The sequence below is a fragment of the Entelurus aequoreus genome, linkage group LG09 (genome assembly GCF_033978785.1).
Source record: "Entelurus aequoreus isolate RoL-2023_Sb linkage group LG09, RoL_Eaeq_v1.1, whole genome shotgun sequence".
In the NCBI taxonomy this organism is placed as follows: Eukaryota; Metazoa; Chordata; class Actinopteri; order Syngnathiformes; family Syngnathidae; genus Entelurus; species Entelurus aequoreus.
In genome coordinates, this window is record NC_084739.1 from 18,985,577 (window position 1) to 19,005,465 (window position 19,889).

The 19,889-nt window shown below is 42.1% G+C and overlaps 2 protein-coding genes and 1 long non-coding RNA gene across 4 annotated transcripts in view; 1 reads left to right on the plus strand and 2 right to left on the minus strand.

The window, feature by feature from the left end:
* The window catches only part of bmp5 (bone morphogenetic protein 5), a 42,728-nt gene extending 36,488 nt beyond the window's left edge, over positions 1-6,240 (minus strand). The window contains exon 1 of the mRNA XM_062057651.1: positions 5,436-6,240. Within this exon, the coding sequence (XP_061913635.1) occupies positions 5,436-5,916 (481 nt within the window). The 5' untranslated portion in view covers positions 5,917-6,240. The remainder of the gene's footprint in view (positions 1-5,435) is intronic.
* LOC133657233 (uncharacterized) overlaps positions 1-19,889 on the plus strand; it is a 972,718-nt gene that overhangs the window by 359,371 nt on the left and 593,458 nt on the right. The window lies entirely within an intron of this gene.
* Positions 16,766-19,889, minus strand: part of col21a1 (collagen, type XXI, alpha 1) — a 100,486-nt gene continuing 97,362 nt past the window's right edge. For both annotated transcript variants that reach the window (XM_062058285.1, XM_062058284.1), the window contains exons 28-29: positions 17,586-17,663; positions 16,766-17,512 (exon numbers count right to left, since the gene is read on the minus strand). In XM_062058285.1, the coding sequence (XP_061914269.1) occupies positions 17,325-17,512; positions 17,586-17,663 (266 nt within the window). In that variant the 3' untranslated portion in view covers positions 16,766-17,324. The remainder of the gene's footprint in view (positions 17,513-17,585; positions 17,664-19,889) is intronic.

Below are 19,889 nucleotides of genomic sequence, written 5' to 3' on the forward strand. Positions count from 1 at the left end.
AGGTAAGAGTCATTCAAATAACTATAACATATAGAACATGCTATACGTTTACCAAACAATCTGTCACTCCTAATCACTAAATCCCATGAAATCTTATACGTCTAGTCTCTTACGTGAATGAGCTAAATGATATTATTTGATATTTTACGGTAATGTGTTAACAATTTCACACATAAGTCGCTCCTGAGTATAAGTCGCACCCCGGCCAAACTATGAAAAAAACTGCGACTTATAGTCAGAAAAATATGGTACTATCTTTTTGAAGTTCCACGCGCCAAAGAGGATTTTACACAGTCTCTACAAACTTTCTCTACAAATGTTGAAATGGAATGGAATTTGTCATTGTCTTCAGAACAATGACAAATCCCCTGCAAATCAATATTTGGTCTCACGCCACCATTTGGAATGATCCAAAATAAAGACATGCGGTAGAGGTCAGGGGATTGTGCAGTGATATCATGCAGTGCACTTTCCTGATATTTTATCGCAAAGCAACGCCTGCGGCTACTTAGCACACACAGGTCAGGGGTCAGCTCTGACTCTTTCCCGCTGAGTGTGTTCCATTAAATGAGCCACAGGCAGTAATTTGAAGCAGAAGTGCCACCGGGCATAAAACATTCGGCTTTCAAGAGGCTAAATATTAAATAACGGTGTTTCTGATTAAGGTGGGCTGTGTTCAATCGTAACGGACGCTGAAAAGAGGACTCCAAATATTTTTTGCATTGACTAAAATAATAGCCAAGTGTTCCTCGAGTCATAATGTGACTGAGAGCTGAGGTGAGTAGCTATATTTGAGTGTAGCGTAATAAAGACAGAGGCCCATTGAACACTTCACTGACAGTCACCAGAACAAGAGCAGAGCTTTTAAGGCTGACAATGTACATGCCCCGGTGGAGCGCTAAGTGGAAACACATTGGCTCAGGCCAATGCACACAATTCACGTTGCGGACTAAAAAATACAATATATTCGACACGTCAGCATCCAGTTTGTGTTTAAACCGATCGTTTTCATTAGGGGATCTGTCAAAACTGTGAGTGGTTGGAAACCACTTGTGAAGTAAGGATACCTGTCAATATCAACCCTCCTTTCTTCAAATGACAGGAAATAATTAAGACCAATTTTCTTGAGGTCAGACAGTCATCTGATAAGGTGCATTGAACTGCGGGGCCAAAGGTCGCAACTACTGAACAAACACAGCAATTATAGAGATCAGCCGTCTTTTACAGGAGAGAAGGCCATTATTCCATACTGATCAGATGAAATGTTAAAGGGGTCATATTGTGATTTTATTCTACATTTCAAACACTTCCCTGTGGTCTACATAGCATGTAATTGTGGTTCTTTGGTCAAAATGTTGCATAGATTATGTTTTACAGACAATTTTAAGGATGGGCTGTTTCTGAAACCCACTACTACCGACCACACAGTCTGATAGTTTATATATCAATGATGAAATCTTAACATTGCAACACATGCCAATACGGCCGGGTTAACTTATAAAGTGCAATTTTAAATTTCACGCTAAACTTCCGGTTGAAAACTCCTTTGGAGGATGACGTATGCGCGTGACGTAGCCAGTGAAACGGAGGTATGGCTCCCCCATTGAAGCCAATACAAACTAGCTCGGTTTTCATCTCATTATTCCACAGTATTCTGGACATCTGTGTTGGTGAATCTGTTGCAATTTGTTCATTGCATTATGGAGAAAGAAGCTGAGCAAGCAAAGAAGAAAGTTGTCGGTGCGAAACGGAGTATTTTGCGAGGGAAGTCAGCAACACAACACAGCCGGCGTTTCATTGTTTACATTCCCGAAAGATGCAGTCAAGATCGAAGAACTCGGACAACAGAGACTCTTACCAGGAGGACTTTGACTTCAATACACAGATGCCTGTAGAGAACTGGGACAACACAGACTCTTACCAGGATTACTTTGATGTGGATACACAGACGCAGACGCGGTACCGTGAGTACGCAGCTGCGCTTCCAAACATTTGATCGCTTGCCCGTACGTGCGTGTCACGTATGTAACTTTGGTTAAATATATAAGCTTTATGAACCCTGGGTTAGGTGAACGGTCCTTTGGGCTGAGTAAATGTGTGTGTTGTGCAAGTGTTTGAATTGTATTGGCGGGTTATATGGATGGGAGCTAGTAGCTAGGAGCTAGCATAACAAACACCTAAGTGTTTTTATGCTGGATTAATTTGTGGCATATTAAATATAAGCCTGGTTGTGTTGTGGCTAATAGAGTATATACATGTCTTGTGTTTATTTACTGTTGTAGTCATTCCCAGCTGAATATCAGGTCCCACCCGCGTGCTTCCAAACATTTGATCGCTTGCCCGTACGTGCGTGTCACGTACATAACTTTGGTTAAATATATAAGCTTTATGAACCTTGGGTTAGGTGAACGGTCCTTTGGGCTGAGTAAATGTGTGTGTTGTGCAAGTGTTTGAATTGTATTGGCGGGTTATATGGACGGGAGCTAGTAGGTAGGAGCTAGCATAACAAACACCTAAGTGTTTTTATGCTGGATTAATTTGTGGCATATTAAATATAAGCCTGGTTGTGTTGTGGCTAATAGAGTATATATATGTCTTGTGTTTATTTACTGTTGTAGTCATTCCCAGCTGAATATCAGGTCACCCCCGGCTCTCAGAGCATCTTCCCTATCTGAATAGCTTCAACTCCCCACTAGTCCTTCACTTGCACTTTCCTCATCCACAAATCTTTCATCCTCGCTCAAATTAATGGGGAAATCGTTGCTTTCTCGGTCTGAATCGCTCTCACTTCTGGCCGCCATCACTGTAAACAATAGGGAACTTTGCGGAAATGTTCAACTGACTACGTCACGCTACTTCCGGTAGGGGCAAGGCTTTTTTTCGTCAGATACCAAAAGTTGCGATCTTTATCGTCGTTGTTCTCTACTAAATCCTTTCAGCAAAAATATGGCAATATCGCAAAATGATCAAGTATGACACAGAATAGATCTGCTATCCCCGTTTAAATTAAAAAAAATAATTTCAGTAGGCCTTTATGTACCTCCACTTCGACTTCGTCTGACATGTTGTAGTTTTCGGCGGTTCCATTCTACTGACAGATATAAGTTCTAACTATACGCTACTTTGTATAAGAAACGGCAACAGCGGAAGATGCATGTGCATGTACGAGCCAGTCTGCCCCACAACAAGAGGACAGAGAACAAGAAGGAAATTATTGATTACAATATCGGACTACTATGGCGGACTCACGCAAAGCTATTCGGGTAAATATTTACCATATATGGACATATCCACAGACGTTAACAACTGGGAAAACGTCACAAATTAGGCAAATTCCAAATGGCTTTTTTGGAGGAGGGCAAGATTGTTTTATAAATACCCTCTAAAGGCCTTAGTGGCCACATGCGTGGACAGCACCTTTTAGCTCGTATTTCCAAAATTGCGTACACTACTGAATTGGGGTCTTATGCCGACATATGGACACTTATACTGCTATCTGGTGGTGTCAGAAGGGTATAACATACAATGGAATTTGGAAGAAAAAAAAGTGTAAAAATAAAAATGTGCATGTCACTACAAATGAAGTACACGTTTGTGTACTTATGGACTAAGTACATCATATTAAAAGATGATTTTTAGTTTTTATTCTAATTAGGGTCCAATAAGCCCAAATAGCAAAGAGAAATAAAAAAAGCATGTAAACAAACAGCTTGGGCCTTAAGAGGATACTGTATCTCCGCCATGCATCCGTGAGTTCAATTTTTTAGGACTCATGCAGATCCCAAATACACAAAAACAGGCTCCAATAGGTAAGACAAGTTGCTTTTGCATAATAGGTGCCTTTAAATAAACCGCAACACATTCACTATATATTTGAACAAAGGCTGAAAAGAGTCATTTCCAGTGAAAATTTGGACTGAATTACACATTTCATAACAATTCCAATAATAAACCTGTCATGTTCTCATTTGACAAATGGGCACACTCTGCCCTCTTCCTTTTTTTAATTGGAGTGCAATTAGGTCGTGGTGTTCAGCTAAAACATGGATGGAAGTTTGTTTGACTGGAATTTTGCTCTAAACCGCCATACTTGTGGTCAACGATACCAAGTTTCCTTTCAAAAGGAAACAAAAGACGATACAAGTCGAAAATTGATGTTTTGAACTCCAAACCTACTATTTCTGTATTATTATTTATTTCGCTAACTGCTTCTTTGCTATCACTTTTACCATCATATTTGTACATATCGTATTTGCTGATGTTGCTCTTTTGTTGTTGTTGTTGTTATTGTTGTGTTTGCTGTTGTTGTTTTTGTCTCTCTGTCTAATCCCCCTCTTGTCCCCACAATTTCCCCCTCTGTCTTCCTTTTTTTTCTACTTCTATCCCTTCCTGCTCCGGCCCGGCTGCACCAAATAATAATATAAATACTGTATTTTTCGGAGTATAAGCCGCACCGGAGTATAAGTCGCACCTGCCGAAAATGCATAATAAAGAAGGAAAAAAACATATATAAGTCGCACTGGAGTATAAGTTGCATTTTTTGGGGAAATGTATTTGATAAAACCCAACACCAAGAATAGACATTTGAAAGGCAATTTAAAATAAATAAAGAATAGTGAACAACAGGCTGAATAAATGTATGTTATATGACGCATAAATAACCAACTGAGAACGTGCCTGGTATGTTAACGTAACATATTATGGTAAGAGTCATTCAAATAACTATAACATATAGAACATGCTATACGTTTACCAAACAATCTGTCACTCCTAATCGCTAAATCCCATGAAATTTTATACGTCTAGTCTCTTACGTGAATGAGCTAAATAATATTATTTGATATTTTACGGTAATGTGTTAATAATTTCACACATAAGTCGCTCCTGAGTATAGGTCGCACCACCGGCCAAACTATGAAAAAAACTGCGAATTATAGTCCGAAAAATACGGTACATTTAATAAAGTCAAATACAAATAAGACAAAAAGAGAAGTATCCTACACTTCTCTTTTGTAAATTAAATCTGAACAGCCGATATGGGCATCTACATCAACTATATGATTTGCCTGAGAAGCTGGACAGGACAAAAAATAAATAAATAAAATAAAATAAAATTAAAATTAAAAAAAACTCCAATCCTTGGGAAAACGGGATTTTAAAGTTACAATGGTTTATGCCATAAAAAATTGACACTTTAATCATTTATTTTTGAACTTGAAGAATGTACAAAATGAGATTCTAAGAACAAGGCACATGAGATTATTTCCTCCTTAATTTTCCAGTTTAGAATTTAAAAATGACCAAAAATATTGGCTTGTGCCAACTTGGTTTTTGGCCCTGGAGAAAGTGCAAAAATAACCCCTCGGATTGCAATAGTCTAAAGGGTAAAATAGTGATTATTTGCTGTTGTATTGAAGAGTGTTTGTGCGGCTTACCTAAATTGACAAAACTCATCACCATGTCTGCGTCATTCAGGAAGTTGTTGTCATGTGTCATGGAGAGCGCCGGGCTCTGACCCAGCAGAGGGGCCGCTCGGTAGGGCTGAGCCACACGGGAGTAGCCGGCGTGCTGCGGGCTGTAGTAACCTTTCCTGGCGTGCCCTTGAACCTTGGCAATGTGGCTCTTCCCCGCGCCGTGCGTCAACCCCTCTTCCTCCACCGCCATGGCGTTGTAAAGGTCAATCATGAAGAGCGGCGCCGAGGACGCCTGCTTCCCTGGAGAAAAGGGCCTCGGGCGATGGGGCAAGCCCAGGATGGAGAGGATCTCCCTCTGGATCTCCCGCCGCTCGTGATTGCGCAACCTCCGGTAGATAAAACTGGAGTGCACATGGTTGTCGGTGAAGGCGCAGCACGCACAGGACAGGAAGGTCAAACAGCTCCAAGTAAGTCCGAGCAAGGCGCGGCTCCAAGGGGTCATGTTGCTCACTTAAGGTGCGAAAGTTCACCTACATTGCACTTGCACGGAGGAGCCCGTATCCAGGATCATGGACTGGTGGAGGCAGCGTCCAGGCTGCTCAGGAGGAGACAAACGAGGTATCAGCTTGCAGCCCGGGCGGCACTCCTTCTCCCCTGTGCGAGTGTGCCTCTCCTGCGCCACTTTTTACTCAACCATCCAAAGCTTGACTGACTTTTTATTGACTTGTGACCACGTCCCTCACCTCACGCCTCTTTTGATGAAAGGGGGAAAAAAAAAAAATCAAAACATATACGCCCCAAAAGGTCAGCAGGAGTGTCCTGGGGATGGAACTGCAGTTAAAGAGAGACATAGTACACACACACACACACACACACACACACACGGGAGGGAGAGAGAGAGAGTGCATGTGCACGCTGCCCTCAGAGAACATCCCACACTCAACTTTTTGTTCGTGCGTCCACCTCTAGAGGCCGCAATAAAACGTCGACCCACTCCCACGGTGCACGTGTAAACGGAGACACTTGAAATCCGAGAGGCTGTCCTAACGAGTGAAAGAATAATGGCCGAGCCTTTTAATCACCTCTACTTGTTGAAGTCGGTATACGGAGGAGGGCTGCCGCGCACACACACACACACACACATTCACAATGCGTACGGATATTAATAATATTTTCATAAATGTATGCAAGCTGGTCTGAACGCCACATCCAGCATCAATGATTTAGATCTGAGCACGGGATTTAATTTCCCTGACGGTGGAAATAACATAAAATATTCATTGAAAATGTTCATTTACAAACAAACCGGAGCTGACATAATTTTCAGTAAGTTTTATGAAAATAGATAAATATATAATAATATCAGGATGATTGCATTAAAGGATGTGCTCTAAGATGATGCAAAAATGAGTTAAGAAGTGATGATAATGCTCTACAGCACCACCTAGTGTCCGATACACGCACTTTCCATCTGTTGCAAACTTTGATTGATTGACTGAAACTTTTATTAGTAGATTGCACAGTGAAGTACATATTCCGTACAATTGACCACTAAATGGTAACACCCGAATACGTTTTTCCACTTGTTTAAGTCGGGGTCCAATAAATTGATTCATGATACAGATATATACTATCATCATAATACAGTCATCACACAAGATAATCATCAGAGTATGTACATTGAATTATTTACATTATTTACAATCCGGGGTGTGGGATATGGAGGGGGGGGGGGGTTAGGTTTGGTTGGTATCAACACTTCAGTCATCAACAATTGCATCATCAGAGAAATGGATATTGAAACCGTGTAGGACTGACTTGGTAGGATATGTACAGCAAGTAGTGGACATAGAGAGAGAGATTAGAAAGTATAAGAAAAAGTGTCTACATTTGATTATTTACAATCCGAAGAGGTATGATGAGGAAGGGAGGGTGTTAGTTTAGGGTTGAAGTTGCCTGGAGGTGTTCTTTTAGTGCGGTTTTGAAGGAGGATAGAGATGCCCTTTCTTTTACACCTGTAGGGAGTGCATTCCACATTGATGTGGCATAGAAAGAGAATGAATTAAGGCCTTTGTTTGATCGGAATCTGGGTTTAACGTGGTTAGTGGAGCTCCCCCTGGTGTTGTGGTTATGGCGGTCATTTACGTTAAGGAAGTAGTTTGACATGTACTTCGGTATCAGGGAGGTGTAGTGGATTTTATAGACTAGGCTCGGTGCAAGTTGTTTAACCCTGTCCTCCACCCTGAGCCAGCCCACTTTGGAGAAGTGGGTAGGAGTGAGGTGGGATCTGGGGTGGAGGTCTAGAAGTAATCTGACTAGCTTGTTCTGGGATGTTTGGAGTCTAGATTTGAGGGTTTTGGAGGTGCTAGGGTACCAGGAGGTGCATGCGTAATCGAAAAAGGGTTGAATGAGAGTTCCCGCCAGAATCTTCAAGGTGCTTTTGTTGACCAGAGAGGGGATTCTGAAGAGAAATCTCCTTCGTTGGTTGACCTTTTTGATTACCTTGGTTGCTTGATTTTATCACAGGAAAGATTAGCCTCTAGAATGGAACCTATATGTAGGTGACCTCATCTTTCCTGGTGATAACAATGTCACCCACTTTTATAGTGGAGTCATTGACTTTCTTAAGGTTGATGTGGGACCCAAACAGGATGGATTCCGTTTTTACCCAAGTGTATGGATAGCTTGTTGTCAGCGAGCCAGGTGCAAATTCTACAGAGTTCAGCACTGAGGATTTTCTCCACCTGTGACTTGTCCTTGCCGGATACTAGCAGGGCAGAGTCATCCGCAAACAAAAACAAAAACTAATTGATCTGACTTGTTTTATCTACTTTACATATTCCAACCTCTATTTACAATGATGCCTTATATTCTGCCATTTGTGTGGCGTCCATACCAACAAATAGAATAAAAGGGGCTTTTTCAAATATAACAAGCTTATTATCATTAGTTCATTTTTATTTTATTTTTTTTTCATGTATTTATTTATTTCAGGCAATGACATAAAGAAGTACAAGTTGACAAAACCTAATAATATAAATTAATATAGTGCATGATTGTCCAGTTTTGCCTGAAAGGGAGTGGGAAGAAGATTATTTATTTAATCCCACCCCCAGTTCTCCATTCAGTGATTATTCACATGAGTTTCACTCTTATTTTGTTCAAGGATTATAATACAGATGTTGTATTATAGTGGCATTACCACAGGTAACAATAATTATCACACTGTAACAATAATTTGTATCAACAATGTAGGAATAATGAATATACCAACAATGGTAATAGACAACATAGCAATAATGGTAATTAGTGTTTTAACAGATCATGTATTTTTTACATGTCAATATTTTTCATAATGACTAATTATTAGAGACGTCCGATAATGGCTTTTGCCGATATCCGATATTGTCCAACTCTTAATTACCGATTCCGATATCAACCGATACCGATACATACAGTCGTGGAATCAACACATTATTATGCCTAATTTTGTTGTGATGCCCTGCTGGATGCATTAAACAATGTAACAAGGTTTTCCAAAATAAATCAACTCAAGTTATGGAGAAAAAAAAATGCCAACATGGCACTGCCATATTTATCATTGAAGTCACAAAGTGCATTATTTTTTTTAACATGCCTCAAAACAGCAGCTTGGAATTTGGGACATGTTCTCCCTGAGAGAGCTTGAGGAGGTTGAGATGGGGGGGGTTGGGGCGGCGGGGTATATTGTAGCATCCCGGAAGAGTTAGTGCTGCAAGGGGTTCTGGGTATTTGTTCTGTTGTGTTTATGTTGTGTTACGGTGCGGATGTTCTCCCGAAATGTGTTTGTCATTCTTGTTTGGTGTGGGTTGACAGTGTGGCGCATATTTGTAACAGTGTTAAAGTTGTTTATACGGCCACCCTCAGTGTGACCTGTATGGCTGTTGACCAAGTACGCTTGCATTCACTTGTGTGTGTCAAAAGCCGTACATATTATGTGATTGGGCCGGCACGCAAATTTCCGATATTACATTCTAAAGCATTTATCGGCCGATAATATCGGCAGTCGGATATTATCGGACATCTCTACTAATTATATTGAATTAATATTGCTCATCGACCCGAGAAATGAGTCTGGCGTTCATTTAGCTGTTTTGTACACACGTAAACGACCAGCGCGTGCACACACACAAAACCAGGACGCAACTAACCATTTGCAGTCATGTTGTTGTTGTTACAATAGAATGCACATTAAATAGGAGCTAACATTACTGGATAAACTCTGCTAAATCACGATTATACCTGACAACTCATGAAACTAATGCGTTTGCGTGTGTTACGTTGCCGTAGTTTACGTCATTACGTGCTAAAAGCCGGCGCATGATACAAAGTTTACAAGCGCCTGTCAGTGTAAATGTTTGGCCATTGAATTTTTTTTGTTTTGGGTCCAGAACTGGCCAAAAGTAGGGTTTATAACTCCAAACCCAAAACCACTGAAGTTGGCACGTTGTGTCAACGTAAATAAAAACAGAATGCAATGATTTGCAAATCCTTTTCAACTTATATTCAATTAAATAGACTGCAAAGACAAGATATTTAATGTTCGAACTGAGAAACTTTTTTTTTTTTTTGCATAACAATAATCATTAACTTAGAATTTAATGGCAGCAACACATTGCAAAAACGTTGGCACAGGGGCATTTTTACCACTGTGTTACATGGCCTTTCCTTTTAACAACACTCAGTAAACGTTTGGGAACTGAGGAGATACATTTCTGAAGCTTTTCAGGTGGAATTCTTTCCCATTCTTGCTTGATGTACAGCTTAAGTTGTTCAACAGTCCGGTGGTCTCCGTTGTGGTATTTGACGCTTCATAATGCGCCACACATTTTCAATGGGAGACAGGTCTGGACTACAGGCAGGCCAGTCTAGTACCAGCACTCTTTTACTATGAAGCCATGCTGTTGTAACACGTGGCTTGGCATTGTCTTGCTGAAATAAGCAGGGGCGTCCATAACGTTGCTTGGATGGCAACATATGTTGCTCCAAAACCTGTATGTACCTTTCAGCATTAATGGTGCCTTCACAGATGTGTAAGTTACCCATGCCTTGGGCACTAATACACCCCCATACCATCACAGATGCTGGCTTTTCAACTTTGCGCCTATAACAATCCGGATGGTTCTTTTCCTAATTGGTCCGGAGGACACGACGTCCACAGTTTCCAAAAACAATTTGAAATGTGGACTCGTCAGACCACAGAACACTTTTCCACTTTGTATCAGTCCATGAGCTTGGGCCCAGCGAAGCCGGCGGCGTTTCTGGGTGTTGTTGATAAATGGCTTTCGCTTTGCATAGTAGATTTGTGCACTTACAGATGTAGCGACAAACTATAGTTACTGACAGTGGTTTTCTGAAGTGTGGTCCTGAGCCCATGTGGTGATATCCTTTACACGCTGATGTTGGTTTTTAATGCAGTACTGCCTGAGGAATCGAAGGTCCGTAATATCATCGCTTACATGCAGGGGTTTCTCCAGATTCTCTGAACTTTTTGATGATATTAGATGGTGAAATCCCTATATTCCTTGCAATAGCTCATTGAGAAAAGTTGTTCTTAAACTGTTCGACAATTTGCTCACGCATTTGTTCAAAGTGGTGACCCTCGCCCCATCCTTGTTTGTGAATGACTGAGCATTTCGTGAAAGCTTCTTGTATACCCAATCATGGCACCCACCTGTTCCCAATTAGCCTGTTCCCCTGTGGGATGTTCCAAATAAGTGTTTGATGAGCATTCCTCAACTTTCTCAGTCTTTTTTGACATTTGTGCCAGCTTTTTTGAAACATGTTGCAGGCATCAAATTCCAAATGAGCTAATATTTGCAAAAAATAACAACGTTTTACGGTTTGAATGTTAAATATCTTGTCTTTGCAGTCTGTTCAATTGAATATAGGTTGAAAAGGATTTGCAAATCATTGTATTCTGTTTTTATTTATGATTTACACAACGTGCCAACCTCACTGGTTTTGGAGTTTGTTTATTTTTCATCTTTTATCTTTCACTTGTTACTTATTTTACGCCTGTTACGCACTTTAGTCCTTGATTATTTTAAAAAGTGATGTCAAAATAAAGTTAGTTTGGCTCGGCTATAGACATCAAATAGAGGATGACAGGTCTTTGTTTAGTCTAATATTCGGGTCAATAATAACAATAACAATAACAATGCAGTGTTTTGCTATAGTCATCTTAATTTTTTTTTTATTAAAATCTGACCAAAAACCACACACACCACACAAATGTTGTGGCCTGACCGGTAGTGTTGTCATATGATTGACATATATTTCATTTAACCAACAGCCAATAAGGAAAGTAGCAGCGTGAGCCTTCCAAATCACAAGAATAGGAGTCACATCTACCTGCCTGATGCCTGAATCTCCTGTCACTAAACCTCTCTCCAATATTTACCCACGCTACGTCCATCAGGATATGTCAAATTTTGGACACAAGCAGGCACAAGGAAATATGCAAAACTTGAAAAGCTGGTTAGTTGTCTAACAGCTACATAACCAGCAATTAGGTTAGTCTCTAACAGGGGTGTAAAACTCATTTTAGATCGGGGGTCACATGGAGAAAAATCTACTCCCAAGTGGGCCGGACTGGTAAAATCATGGCACGATAACTTAAAAATAAAGACAACTTCAGATTGTTTTTTTTTGTTTAAAAATAGAACAAGCACATTCTGAATATGTACACATCATAATGTTGTTGGGGTTTTTTTTATACTTACATGTTGCGGTTAATAGTATTCTATCTTTATTTGTTGTTATTTACACCTTCTGAATAAGTTATGTGATAATGTTCATCAGTCAACTCATTGGTGTTCATTTTCAATCTATCAAGATAAAAAAAATATTATCAAAATGAAAAAACAGGATGTTATTTATGTAGTTTGATCATTTTCCTCGACTGGTGCACTAACATCATGTTTTTTTGTTTTTTTTTACATATGTAGCATCATCTACAACATCTTCTAACCCTAACCCTATACAAAGAATTGCTATTGCGACACCTATTGGACACATTAAGAACAGCGGTTTCTTTCATTCCAAAATTTCGGCTCATTTTTATACTCTGCAAACTCATCCCGCGGGCCGGATAAAACCTGTTCGCGGGCCTGATCCGGCCCCCGGGCCGGATAAAACCTGTTCGCGGGCCTGATCCGGCCCCCGGGCCGTATGTTTGACACACCTGGTCTATAATAACCATTAAAAAGCATACAATACGCTATAGGCTCAGTAGTAGTAAGTTAGCTAGCAACGGTCACCATAGAAATCTTATACAGTATATATATATATATATATATATATATATATATATATATATATATATATATATATATATATATATATATATATATATATATATATATATATATATATATAACTTTATATGGCATTGTTTTTCAACCTTTTCTGCACACCACCAGCGGAAAAGGTTAAAAAATGAAGATCCACCAGGTTGCCGTGCCTTATTTTGAGTTTGTTGTTGTTTTCCTGTGTGTAGTGCTTTAGTTCCTGTCTTGCGCTGTTATTTTGGTGGCCCTTCCTGTTTTGTTGGTGTTTTCCTGTAGCAGCTTCACGCCTTCCTTTGAGTGCTATTGCCTGACCTCCTTTGTATTGGCAAACAAGACTATTTCACTTGTGCGGACGCTATCCTTCTTTGTGGGGACATAGTTGATTGTCATGTCATGTACGGACGTACTTTGTGGACGCCGTCTCTGCTCCTCACGCTGTAAGTCTTTGCTGTCGTCCAGCATTCTGTTTTTGTTTAATTTGTAGCCAGTTCAGTTTTACTTTCCTTTTGCATAGCCATCCCTATGCTTCAGTGCCTTTTCCTTTCCCTTTTGTTCATGTGTGGTTGAAGCATTACATACCTTTTTACCTGCACGCCGTCTCCCGCTGTGCTCTGCGTATTGGGATCACGACAAACCATCCTCGACGCGTTCCGACTTCTACAAAGCAATGAAGTACCTGCTGCCACCTACTGATATGGAGTACTACATGGTTACCCTGCCGAGCTCTATACGGCACAGACACTACTAGACAACGGCACATTATTTGCAGATTATAATTACTGATTTGCAAAAAATATTTTTTGGACCAATTAGGTGAAGTTGCATAATTTCCCACGGCACACCAGACAATATCTCACGGCACACTCAATCAATCAATCAATCAATCAATCAATGTTTATTTATATAGCCCTAAATCACAAGTGTCTCAAAGGGCTGTACAAGCCACAACGACATCCTCGGTACACAGCCCACATACGGGGAAGGAAAACTCACCCCAGTTGGACGTCCATGTGAATGACTATGAGAAACCTTGGAGAGGACCGCATATGTGGGTAACCCCCTTCTAAGGGACTAGTGTTGAAAAACACTGGTATATGGTGCATTCCATTTGTACCGGGAAGTTAAAATGTCAATTGAAACGGCCCTCGCAGGTCAGATTTCTGACTCGGAAAGTCGGAACATTCACACCACCCACGAGTTTGTTTCAAAGATGGCTGTTCTGAATGTAAACAATGATATCCGCGCCACATACAAAGTACTGCGGACTAACATGAATTGATTAACGTGGACCCCGACTTAAACAAGTTGAAAAACGTATTCGGGTGTTACCATTTAGTGGTCGATTGTACGGAATATGTACTGTACTGTGTAATCTACTAATAAAAGTATCAATAAAAAAAAAAACTCGGATGTGACGTCATTCCAAGCTCCGACTTCCACCTTCCGAGGTAAACGCAGCACTAGACGCCTATTAGCCTATTAGCAATGACAAGCCATTTTGAAAGGGGCAACATCTACATCGGCGTAATGAAGTGTCAGCGTATTTAATCCATCATAACTCTATAAATACTACGCTGATTTTCAGCTTAGTTTATAGCAGTGGTTCTTAACCTGGGTTCGATCGAACCCTAGGGGTTCGGTGAGTCGGCCTCAGGGGTTCGGCGGAGGTCAAGACACACCCGACTCATCGTGTAAATAAAAACTTCTCCCTATCGGCGAATTATGGCTACCCCCAGTCTTTGCGAGCAATCCCGCCACCCACCCTTAAAGACGGCTCCAGGCCAGGAGCGCGTCTGGTATCCTCCCCTTGAGGGGGGGGGCTGGGGCCGGGAGCTGTGCTGGTGGGGTGCCTCAGCTGCGCTCAACCAGGCAGCAAACTCCATCCCGGCCGCCACCACCAGTCTTTCGGCCTGCCAAGCCGCAACCTCCAGCCCGTCCTCCACCACCAGTCCTTCGGCATGCTAAGCCGCTACCGCCGGCTAGACCACCTCCGCCATGCTCATGGCTAACCTCTGCCCGGGTGGGCCTGCAGACGCCACCATCATCTCCGGTGGGCCTGCAGACGCCACCATCTCTGACACCTGTACCTGCTCCTCGGCTGGCACCTGCTCCTGCTCCTCAGCTGGCACCTGCGCCGGCTCCTCGGCTGGCACCTGTGCCTGCTCCTCGGCTGGCACCTGCTCCTCGGCTGGCACCTGCTCCTCGGCTGGCACCTGCACCTCGGCTGGCACCTGCTCCTGCACCCCGGCAGACACCTGCTCCTGCACCCCGGCAGGCACCTGCTCCTGGTCCTCGCCAGGCACCGGTACCTGCTCCACGCCAGACACCGGTACCTGCTCCACGCCAGACACCGGTACCTGCTCCTCGCCAGACACCGGTACCTGCTCCACGCCAGACACCGGTACCTGCTCCTGCAACCACGCCTGACTCGCCGCCTGTACCTGCTACCACGCCTGACTCGCCGCCTGAACCTGCTACCACGCCTGACTCGCCGCCTGAACCTGCTACCACGCCTGACTCGCCGCCTGTACCTGCTACCACGCCTGACTCGCCGCCTGTACCTGCTACCACGCCTGACTCGCCGCCTGAACCTGCTACCACGCCTGACTCGCCGCCTGTACCTGCTACCACGCCTGACTCGCCGCCTGAACCTGCTACCACGCCTGACTCGCCGCCTGTACCTGCTACCACGCCTGTCTCGCCGCCTGTACCTGCTACCACGCCTGCCTTGTCCACTGCGTCCAAGCCTGCCATGACGGCGCCGACGCGCCCACCTCCCCGTCGACCACGGATGTGGCCGCTCCGTGGTCGTCCGCCTCGCCAAGTGCGCCCACCTCCCCGTCGGCCACGAATGTGGCCATTCCCTGGTCGCCCTCCTCGCCGGCTGCAGCGGCGTTCCACTCGCCGCCGCCACTTGACTTTGCCTCGGTGGATTCGGGGACACTTGGCTTGGCGACCCACCTCCAAGTCCTCCCTCCGCCCGCCCGTGACTTTTGACCCTGCTTGTTTTTTTGTTTTTTGGACATCTTGTATCTGTCCTTGAGGAGGGGGTACTGTCATGATCCGTGGGCCGGATCATGTTTTTGTGTTTTCTGTTAGTTTTGGACTCCTTTTGTTATTGCTTGTGCACCTGTGAGTTTGTTTCGTCACCATGGTTACTTATTATTTTCACCTGCCACTTGTGTTCCCGACGCGCACCTGTTTGCCATCACTGACACTATTTAAACCTGCCTTTTTGTTCACTCGTCCTGTTCTCCTTGTTTGCGGTAAGCATCAGTCACGTTTTTTGTATTTCATGTTCCCGACTCTGGTGCTAAGTGTTAGCCTTAGCTTCCCGTGCGTTCGGCACGCTTTTCTTTTGCTTGATTTTCTGTTTGGCTATGATTTTTGTTAATTAAACCATCTCTTACCTTCACGTTTTTGTCCGGAGTGTTCGTGTTGCACTGGAGGAACGATCCCGCACAAATATGCGACCCCCACGTGACAGTTACTTAACTGACTTTTCTGATGACGACACAGCTTTATGACCTTTATCCGCAAATTTGACACAAGTACAGAAACACCAAGCACATAATAACTATTACTTTATGAGTGCTAATGAGAGACACCATGTAGCACTGACGCCACCAGCTTTTGCAATGCATTTTGGGACATATACGAACAGGCCACAACAAGTAAATAAATATTTTGAACATACCCCGAAAAGGACAAGCGGTACAAAATGGATGGATGGATATTTGAATCAACATTTTAGGAGTAGGAAAGAACACACACCGCTGACAATAACAAACATACAAACCCCTGCATTCAACTGAATATGGGTTGAAAAGGATTTGCAAATCATTGTATTCCGTTTATATTTACATCTAACACAATTTCCCAACTCATTTGGAAACGGGGTTTGTATATGCAACACTAAATGGTGTTTGATGAACTCTTGAAATAAAGAAAACATTTAAAAGGATAGTTTAATTTGGATAAGACTGAAAATAAGTTTTACAAAAACATAAAACATGGCAATGCTGGAAAAAAAAATCCACATATATGACTCAGACTCAGAATTATAAATAAGAAACAAATACGTGCTACAGTAATGAAGGGCCTGAGGAATATAATTCACTAAGAGACATAATGCCAGCCTACAATCTCGTGAATAATACCCTTATACTCCTAAATGGAGCATATTTGTCAATTGTGGTGATTCTACAGAAAAGTTCAGTCAGACTGAATGCTTTCAGAACACAAAATAATGCCAGTTATTATAGCTTAAGGCGCATTTAGAGTGCTTTTGTACAGAAATACACATTTTGAATATGTCTTAGGTGGAATTAAAAACAGTTTGCGGACCACTGATCTTCATCATAAGCGGTCAACTTACATATAGCAATCTGTCACCAGGGGGCAATATGAGATCAGCCAGCAAACATGTTAGACGTTTAAAGGCACCAACATCTTAAAAGCATTAACTTTGATTGTCCAAAATAAACATGTGATGGGATTTTACTCTAAAGAGGTCCATTTGTTACTTTAAGGATGATATTTTCCTGAGAATGCTTTGGTTTGTGTCACACAGCTAGTGTCAATAGTTTGGTCCTTTGCTGTAGTGGGCCCTCCTCATCATGCTGCCGTAGCAAAAGGAAGGATCACACACCCCAGGCTGGCCAGGAAGGCCGGCATTACCGCTTTTACCCTGCACCCCGTTTTGACCAGGTGGACCAGGCTTACCTGGGGTACCCGGTTTGCCATAGCCGTTAGGACCGGGAGGACCTGTTTAGGTAAAAAAAATAAAAAAGTGCAGTAAGATTTTATGCTAAAACTGTTAAATGGAAGTGTCATCTACCTGGAGGTCCAGGTGGTCCTTGATCGCCATTCATGGTTCGTCCTGGGCTTCCAATTCCACCCTTAGGACCAGGTTCACCTATAAGCACAATCATTCTTCTTAGAACAGTTTGGGTATGATCTACTAAAGGTTTGTGTGTAGCAAATCTAGGGTTGTCAAACCATTAAAATATTTATCGCGGTCAATCACATTGTTCACAGTTAACTCAAAATCAATTGTGATAATCAGAGATAGATATCATTTTCATCATTAACAAATGTACCCTAGACCAGTGGTTCTCTGGGGGTACGCGTACCCATGGGGGTACTTGAAGGTATGCCAAGGGGTACGTGAGATTTTTTTTAAATGTCTGTCAAAAAGAACTGTGAAAAGAAATGCAACAATGCAATATTCAGTGTTGACAGCTAGATTTTTTGTGGACATGTTCCATAAATATTGATGTTAAAGATTTCTTTTTTTGTGAAGAAATGTTTAGAATTAAGTTCATGAATCCAGATGGATCTCTATTACAATCCCCAAAGAGGGCACTTTAAGTTGATGATTACTTCTATGTGTAGAAATCTTTATTTATAATTGAATCACTTGTTTATTTTTCAACAAGTTTTTAGTTATTTTTATACCTTTTTTTCCAAATAGTTCAAGAAAGACCACTACAAATGAGCAATATTTACAATTTATCCATCCATCCATCTTCAACCGCTTATCCGGAATCGGGTCGCGGGGACAGCAGCTCCAGCAGAGAACCCCAGACTTCCCTCTCCAGAGCAACATTTGCGACTTCCTCCTGGGGAATCCCGAAGCGTTCCCAGGCCAGAGAGGAGATGTAATCCCCCCATCTGGTCCTTGGCCTGCCGCGGGGCCTCCTCCCAGTGGGACGTGCAACGAGGACCTCCCTAGGGAGACGCTCGTGAGGCATCCGCACGAGATGCCCGAACCACCTAAGCTGGCTCCTTTCCAAGCGAAGGAGCAGCGGCTCTACTCCGAGTCTCTCTCGGGTGACTGCACTTCTCACCCTATCTCTAAGGGAGATGCCAGCCACCCTTCTGAGGAAACTCATTTCGGCCGCTTGTATCCGCGATATTTACAATTTACAATTTAATAAATCAGAAACTGATGACATAGTGCTGTATTTTACTTCTTTATCTCTTAGTTTCCACCAAAAATGCTTTGCTCTGATTAGGGGGTACTTGAATTTTAAAAAAATTCACAGGGTGTACATCACTGCCCTAGACGGATCATTTTCAAGTTTTTAATACCATGTGTTGACAATAAGTTTTAATGAAATGTTTTTTAAACATAAACAAGCTTTTAATGATGATAAAAAACTTTTACCTGCAGTGTGTTGGTGTCTTGCCACATTTTGTATTTCCTAGGAATACACAATTTGTATTCCTGCTGTAGGAGCACTTGCATTCAGAGGAGGAGCTACACCATGTTTAGGTACAAGTTTCACGCATTAATAACACAAAATGTGTATTGTTACGATCATGATTTGATTGTCAAGGATGTTTGGTCATGTAATCTGTGATATTTCTACCTGAATAAATGCTTCTGATATTCGGCACATTACATGTTGTACAAGTTAATGGTATGCATATATCTCTGCATGAGAATGTTTTAGCCTTCTCTATTTATTAATAAAATGTAATACTCAGGCTGCTAAACATTCTGTAAAATCAATCAGATTAGTTAGTTTTTTTTAAATATACACTTCCTTTAAATGTATCATTTTTTATTTAGGTAGAAATATCACAGATTACATTACAAAATATATTTGACAAAGCATGATCGTAATGTAAGACGATTTTTCATTTTGTGATTAGTTAGACCGGATGTGACGTATAGCGCAATTATTGTGAAGCCAGACGTGTGTGACATAAAATTACTCTAGAACTTCTCTCTACCGTCTTTTTTCATGCTGAGTTTTTATTCCATCTTACTAAAGCAACAATTTATATTTTATGTTTTCAATGCACTGAACTGTAATCCAAATGCGTAACTGAAGCTCCACCTCTGCAAGCAGCAAAGCGCGCCAGCAGGCAACCGCAGCAGGTCTCCAAGGCGAACAGCCTCTGGCATGTTAGAACAAAACGCGCCAGCAGGCAATTGCTGCGGTGATGCCGTCTCACAGCAATCCAAAATCAAATAGTCTTGTCTTGTCGGGAGAACAACTTGCCATGATTTTGGACATGGGATTTCCATAATGTCCCCCTTTCTTTGTGCATTTCTGATCACTACTTCCGAGCTGGTGGCTCAACACTAATTGTAGGCCATTACATTACCCCACGCTACGGAATAAACCGA